This window comes from Bidens hawaiensis, unplaced genomic scaffold (genome assembly GCF_021521415.1).
Source record: "Bidens hawaiensis isolate Kalapana, Puna unplaced genomic scaffold, B.hawaiensis_p1.1 tig00010809_1, whole genome shotgun sequence".
NCBI classification, from domain to species: domain Eukaryota; kingdom Viridiplantae; phylum Streptophyta; class Magnoliopsida; order Asterales; family Asteraceae; genus Bidens; species Bidens hawaiensis.
In genome coordinates this window covers 270,220-278,010 of record NW_027491831.1, presented here as the reverse complement: position 1 = coordinate 278,010, position 7,791 = coordinate 270,220, and the positions used below count along the sequence as shown (strand labels likewise).

General features: G+C 36.2%; 1 protein-coding gene across 1 annotated transcript; it reads right to left on the bottom strand.

The window, feature by feature from the left end:
* Nucleotides 1-5,563: 5,563 nt before the first annotated feature.
* Nucleotides 5,564-7,192, bottom strand: LOC143536450 (GDSL esterase/lipase At1g29670-like). The gene is made up of 5 exons (XM_077030435.1): nucleotides 6,952-7,192; nucleotides 6,712-6,833; nucleotides 6,404-6,622; nucleotides 6,057-6,285; nucleotides 5,564-5,778 (listed from the first exon to the last, which is right to left on the bottom strand). The coding sequence occupies exons 1-5, from the start codon at nucleotides 7,190-7,192 to the stop codon at nucleotides 5,564-5,566; spliced, it is 1,026 nt and encodes a 341-aa protein (XP_076886550.1).
* Between the last annotated feature and the right edge of the window lie 599 nt (nucleotides 7,193-7,791).

Here is a 7,791-nt window from a genome sequence, read left to right as displayed (position 1 = left end):
GATACATCAACTTTTCTTTTACGGCTTCTCCGTTTTACCTAAAAACCATTCAATGAATCAATCAACAATTAAAGGAAAAACTGAAATTGCCAAATACTTACTGATGGTTTTTTCGAGTCGTTACTATTCGGAGTGTGGTGTAGTTGTGTTGATGCTTGGTCAACATTGTTCTCTACAGGCTTTATTGGTAATATAACAGAAATTGGAATTGTTAGGACTTATTAGGTTATAAAATATAAAAAATGAAACTGCAAAATACTTACTGATGTCGCGCTATGGGGATCAACTACCGTTTGGTCAACACTTTTTTCCACAGACTTGGCCTGCAATTCGGTAAATAGAAAATGAGCACACTCACATTGGAAACGAATTATAAAAAGTATTGAAATTGTCAAATACTTACTGATGTCGCGGTATGGGGAGCGGGTACCATTTGGTTAACACTTTTTTCCACAGACTTGGCCTGCAATTCGGTAATAGAAAATGAGCACACTCACATTGGAAACGAATTATAAAAAGTACTGAAATTGTCAAATACTTACTGATGTTGCGATATGGGGAGCGGGTACCGTTTCGACAACTATTTTATCCGCAGACTTGGGCTACAATTAACTAATGCAAAATCAGCACACTCACATGGAAAGTTAATTATTAAAACAAATCAATCAAACTGTCAAATGGTTACCTGAGAAGCGGATTCTTGTTGCACAGCCTCACCTGAGGTTAAGATGTTTCCCACAGAACTGGCCTACAAATCAATTTATTAGGTTATGGAAAATGAAAAATCACATGGAAAGTTGTAAAAAACAAAGAAACTGTCAGATACTTACTGGTCCTGGCATTTTGTTTTGTGCCACAGCACTAGTACTTTGGTTAGAACCAACCTGGTTGGGAACAGGATTTACCTACGAATTGTGACAAAAACAGTGCCAATTATGTATGTCGAATGCATTAATTAATATGTAGCATACGTCACTTACTTGACTTGCCGACATTTCCGGCAACAATACTTCGAGATGTCTGAACCTGGCCTCAAATGCTAACCGTTCACTCACGGCTTGCTAGCATAGCATTCGTGGATTCAAGTAGAGACGTCAACCTGTTCACCACTACATCTCTCTGCACCGCCTCATACTCAAGTTGGGCAATCCGTTGCTTAAACGAGCCTTTTACCCGACTCACACCCCAATATTTACCTGTTGTCAATCTGTACCCAATCCCTTTTAAAAACCCACCTTTCTCTTTGCCAAGAATATTTGTATTAGAAAACAAATATTCTAATACACTTGTAACACGCTTATGTATCCACATAAAGTGTTGAGACAAGTTATACAGACTCAAGTTTTTTTTACACCAATATAAGGCAATGAATTGACTTTAACATGATTTAAAAAGTTTAATACTAAAACATACTAATTTGGTTGCCACGCCTTCGACAACAACATTCTTGTATGCACCATCTTTGTCCTCCCTTCCTTTCATCCACATTAATGCACGGCCGGGGATCTTATCCGGTCCAATTTCCTTCTTTTTGACCTTGTAAAATATTGAAGAGAAAGCAGCTGACGGTCATGCGTTAGACACATAACCAACAAATCATTGAACTAGAGAGAAAGCATCTTACGGTGATTACCAGTTTCTCTCGAAGGTAGGTATAACCCCCTCGTCCCATGTGATGATCAAAAACATTATTTGCTCGAGCTCCCTTTGATGAAGCCGATTTTTTCTTCAACCACACATTATAATCATTTCATTATATTTAAACAAAAAACATAAACCATATATAGTCAATCAATCTACGTTTGCAGAGTAGAGGATTTATACCTGAAACTGCTCTGATTGTGTGTACTCAACGAAGCGATCCCAGTCTTCTTGCCTGATCATCGTCCTGTGTCCCTTGGGTATCGCCTTCAGCTTCAGAGGTTTACCGATGTTCGGCATAATGTATTTGGCATACATTTTTCTTCTGAAATCCCGAAGAAGGTGTCCGAGCCGATTCATCACAGAAGGCCTGCGACAAGCCTCAATCTCAAAATATTTCTTCATAATATAATACAGTAAAGGTAAATTACATCTCAAAATATAAAATGCACAAATAGAAATAAAGAATAACCGTTATTTGTTCCCACAGTTTATCTCTAAGCTCCTTTGTGACCTCCCTCCAACTTAAATGTCTCAAGCCAACTATTTCCTTTACAACATCCCTTAAAAAACTTGCAAACTTTGATCTGTTTTGGCCAGTGAACCTACCCAGATTATCAAACTCCACTGGCAGTTTGACACCACTAGAGTTTGCATATTGGGTACGCAGCTTAGGTAACCTCGTCAACCCCCTTGTAGGTTTTTTCGTAGTAGCAAAACTGTTAAGGGGTTCGATAGCCTCCAAACTGTTGAGGGGTTCGATAACCATCGTCCCTATAACATCGTCTGGTTGACCGTCGTCGTCGTTGGCTTCCTCGCTGGAGTAGCCTTCAGTGTCGTCTGATTGAGCGTCGTCGTAGTTGGCTTCCTTATCGGAGTAGCGTTCTTCTTCGATTCTTTCATCTATAAGCTTCATCTTCGATTGTTTTTTTTAATAATTTGGCTGATTTGTGGAGTGGAAAATTTTTAATATTTTGGAGTGTAACTTGATTTTTGGAGTGTTAAATGTAATTTGGAGTTTTTGAATATTTGGAGCCAATATTTTGGAGCTTTTTGAGTTTTGCCTCCCTTTTTATTAAGAACCAATAGATTAATTATTGGCATAGTTTTTACGGCAGAGAACCTGTGGCTGAAAATAGGCACTTTGACATAAGATGGTTGGATAAGCGTGTTATGCGTATTAGGATATTTATATATGTTTATGTACATTAGCGTGTTACAAGCGTAATAGTGTTTTTTAACAAAGTGTTTTTTGTTTTATTTTTAGATTTAACCATAATTACCATTCATTAAAAGTTTTCATACAAAAGGCACCATTACAATACATTCCATGAAACAAAAATAAGAGTGAATAACAAAATAGATGATACAAGAAACTATAAAATTAAAGCATTTAAAAGCTAATTAACCAACCAACATTCAACACAATAAACTAAAAAGTGTATCAATACAACCATACATATACAAATAACCAACCAAATCACAAATGTTCCAAAATTCACCAAACACGTCACCAAATATTTCCCAAATGTTCCAAACATCACCAAATCACTAATCAACTTTTGAAACTAACAAAGTAGCTTCATTGAAGTCATATTCAAATCTTCAGTTATCACCAATCTGTATTTCATTTTCCACCTTGAAATTTTTCCATTTTGGTAACCGATATCTGAATTTCAGGTCCGACAGTTCACCATGAAGTCTCATTTTTTTACAACCTTCGGGATTGACCAAAGTGATTGGCATTCCATCATAGGCATCAACCTTGGTGGCAATGTGACGCGGAAGACGCTGTGAAAAGCAAATTTCAAATATACTTGTAAATAAAAAAGAAATTTAAAAATTCAATTTACCAATTTCTTGATGACGTTCATGTGGAAGACGAGGGTCACCATTTTGCTCATCAAAGATGAATTGGGTTTTGGGAGGAATTACCTTGATTGCTTGATTGATAGTTGAGAAACAACTGATTTGGACAAGGAAGGATAAATTCTATGCCATCTTCATGAAAGACATTAATATGAAATGTCTTATTTGATATGATTTCAAACACAAAAAACGAGCCACCTTTCAAGTTGGTTTGTTTAAAAACCTCATTCCATCCATCCTTTAGCCTACAACCCATTCCATCCCTAAGACATGAAATAAGCATCAACTCACTTAGTTGAGCTTCCCAGTTAGGTTCACTAAACTAAATAAGCATTTCCCTTCCACTGACACTTGAGGAACCTTGATTAATATTCTTTGTTCCCGAGTTCTTACTAACCTCTCCATCATCAACAATCTTTAACTCATTCATGAGCTTTGTTACGACTGTATTTGTACACTCTCTAGCAAAGTGTCATGGCTCATTGCATTTGTAACATCGAAGCTTCTCCTTATCAAACTTGGTCTTGTTGTTTTTGTCCATCCTTTGAAGTTGATTTTTCGATACTTCTTGATGAATTTTGTTGCCTTGTGAACAACCATGGCCATTTGATAATAGATGTCCATCTCTTCAAGATCATGTTGATTAATTTAGGAAAGATCACCTTGAGTGAAATTTGTTGGCATTAGATTTCCCTTCAATAGTTCTTCATGATAGGCCATGAAGTCATGAAACAAAGTGATGTGGCAATCATCAACTAGAGGGCTCTGCGGGTTTGTATTGTTGAGTGGAGTTGCCAAACCATGGGCATTCAAAGCTTGATTAATGACTTGATTCACCATGTTTTGGATAGCATTTTAAGTGGATGAATCATTTAAGCTAGTAGATGAAATGAGTGCTTGATTTCCCCATCTTGAATTCCCGACTTACTTCTCTTGATGCCATTAGCATTGTGAACACTTGGACGAGCTTGTGACAACAAAGAAGTTCCCGCTTTGGTCCCGGTCAACACTCTAGCTTGATTGAGAGAACTCACAGGGTTGCCTCATACGAAACGCATCTTCCATTTCGAATGATCTGATGATTGAGCAAAGTCTCATACATGTTCCTCGTTCTCTTTTAGGTAGTAACATTTCCGTTCCATGTATAAGGAATTGAGTTAAGCAATTTCTTGTTGATTTCCCCGACTTCACAAATGATACCAACACTTCTCATATTGGTATTTAAAGCTTCGAAGCGGTCAATAATCGACTCAATGCTTTCACCTTGAACATATTGAATTCCCCGTTCAACATCTCTTTTCTACTTTCCCTCATATCAAGGTTACCTTCAATCTTCTCCACAAGTGCATCCCAAAGATCCTTAGTTGTATTACACTCCTTCACACTTTGAGTAATTTTCTTGTCCAAATACATGGTTAAGTAAACAAGCGCCTTTTGATTAACGACAATTAATTTCAAATCCTCCTTCACACTTTGAGTAATTTTCTTGTCCAAACACATGGTTAAGTAACCAAGCGCCTTTTGATTAACAACAAGTAATTTCAAATTCTCGGGTGACATGGCATCATGCCCTCACATGTGCTTGGCACATGGAGAACTTAAGAAATTAACAAACTTAACTCCATCTAATATTGGGGACCTTTTACGTTACACTAACATAAACTATTAGGACTCAATTAGTAATATTATACTTAAGAAGCCAATCCAATATTGAAACACATACCACATGGACCTCTTCGTAATTAGTAAACTCATATAATTCGTTCTTTTCATAATCTTCTTTTATTTGTTCAATCGAATTGTTAGCCTAATTAAATTATATCTTCAACTTTTGTGAACTGACGCAAAAGCACCAAAACAAAAAACAAAACAAAGAACTAAAAACCTCGGTTGCAATAGATTGAAGTAAAGTGGTCAATGATTTATTCTTATTATCAATGGATGTAAACATACACACATTATATCTAAGATCTTATTATCTTCACATATTGGAATAGCTTATTTTTAACGCATATACATAGAATCGTAAAAGGATGTGACGTGTCGTTTAACTTTAATCCTGAGCCAAACGACTAATATTGTACGGGTATGCATACATTTCATCATCTGCATTGTATGCCCTTGTTGCTATAATCTTGTTGATAATTTCAGTGGGATGAAGACCATCATAGAAAAAAGACGAACTCCGATCAACACAAGGGGATGAGTTCGGAACACACATTCCTTGTCTATTTATTTCGCAACAAGGATAAGCAGGTACCGGTGCATCTGTAAAATCCAAACGTTCAATTTAAATAAATATCATACAAGATATATGTTGAGTAATTACCGAACTGAAACTTGGGTCAGTAGAAGGGTTGAATATTAACAAGTTGGTTAGTTATCCTATTAATTAAAAATTTCTTAGTCCACTAGCTGTCAGCTAGAATATTACTTGGAGTCAAAGCAACTTGGTTACGAGTCCTAATTCTAGCAATTTGGGCCATAGTCTAACAAATCTTGGTTAGTCTATGTAAACTGATTTATGATTTGCACTCGCGTGTTACCTTCTTGTGACTGTGATATATTAGCAACGCTGATGAAAGTGAATCTTGCATCCGAGTACCGAGAGTTGAGGGTACCAACTTTATTCTTAAGCTCATCATTAAAATCCGAAACCTGTTCATTAGTCCGCTCTATGCAATTACCGTTGTTTCTATTCCTAAACTCGGGGCTGCACCCTATTTTACTCAGACCAAACACAGCAACCTTCCTAGCTCCCATAGAATACAGCCTCTATCAAAAAGAAAAGAGTGTCTTAATTTCACAATTACAACTCTCAATAAAAGATTAATTACAGATCATGAAATTATTTAGAGTGACATAAGCAAAGTAAATGTGAAAGTTTGTTTACCTCTAGGTCTCTGCCATACGAATCTACGGCTACCGATGTTCTGAAACCGAAAACATGATACATTAAGTCATAGGTTCCTATATTTACCAAGTAAATGCACTTTTTCAAGTATTCTTGTTCATAGGTACGTGTGGTGTTGTTAATTTGCAAATCTGGAAGTCTTGTAATATCTCTTTCATGTTCGCCTACTTGAGTCCCGAGGCTGGTCCTTCCCAACAACTTGAAATAATACAAAAGTGTAAAACATACAAACATAAACATCAGAAGAAAATATTTGTTCAAAAGATAATCAACAGGCTTGTGATTACCAAATTACCCCAGTGGGGATAGATTCCATCCATACCACAAGCGTAGTTAACACCTGTTTTGATATCTTCTGTAGTTCGGTTAACAAAAGGTGGAATGAACTTAGGAAAGCCTACAAGTTCACCTGAAATCACAAAGATGCACTTAATTGTTTAAAATGCATTAATAAACTTCAGCTTTACATACTATATTGTAAAATATATTTATATAGGGGTAGAATCTAAATATAAAAGGAAACTGACCAATGATGTCCGCAAAGGTTCGAGCGTTGGTATATCTACCAGTCGCACCGTCTGGAAAATCAATCCCGTAAGGTGGATAATTGGCTCTATAAAACCTATTTGCATTGCAATTGCCGGCATCCACAAACGAGTCTCCAAATACGAAGTAACAAGGAACTTGTGGTTCGCTGGCAGCTACAATTAATGTTGTAATCTGTATCAACCCTACAAATAAGAGGACATGTCTAAGCTCACGAATCATGTTTGTAGATATTGTTGGACTACAAATTAAGAGATGGAGAGGTAAGAGACTGATTTCAAAGCCAAATGCATGTTTTGTAGACAAAGAGATGGTGGGCAAGTGGGAATATAATATTTAAGTTAAATGAAAATGAAACCTGATAAAGAGTTCAAGTTTCATAAAGATCAAACATAAGGCTAAACAGGATTCGTTACAATGAGAGGGTTGGGGCGCTTTTAAAATGTAACTGTTTGTTTTTTGTTAGTGTTGTTTGTCTTGTTTTTGTTGATACTGTTAGGTTTTTTGGTGGTTTGGTTGGGCACAGCTCCATTCTATTTCTAGTGTTTTGGATAAGTTTTTTGGTGTTTTGAGTGACAATTGAAGTTATAAAAATAATTACATAGAAACCAATTAATCCTTCCTTTTTGGTAATTACAAATCATTGATATGCATAATCTAGTGCTTCAAGTGCAAGTGAAAGATTAGTTATCAGTTGTAGAAAGAATTGATGTTCAAAAAGAACTACAAATCATTAATTAGGCCATGTGGAATTGAACCAATTATTTTATTATTTAGTACTAAAATATCCTTGAATCCTTTTACATATAGCCATGAGACCG

Bases quoted from the DNA above. Each gene is read 5' to 3' on its own strand.
- LOC143536450 (XM_077030435.1), bottom strand. From the start codon at position 7,192: ATGATTCGTGAGCTTAGACATGTCCTCTTATTTGTAGGGTTGATACAG. The intron at 6,834-6,951 runs GTCAGTTTCCTT...TTGTGATTTCAG, and splicing joins AACCTTTGCGGACATCATTG to GTGAACTTGTAGGCTTTCCT. The intron at 5,779-6,056 runs GTAACACGCGAG...TGGATTTTACAG, and splicing joins TATATCACAGTCACAAGAAG to ATGCACCGGTACCTGCTTAT.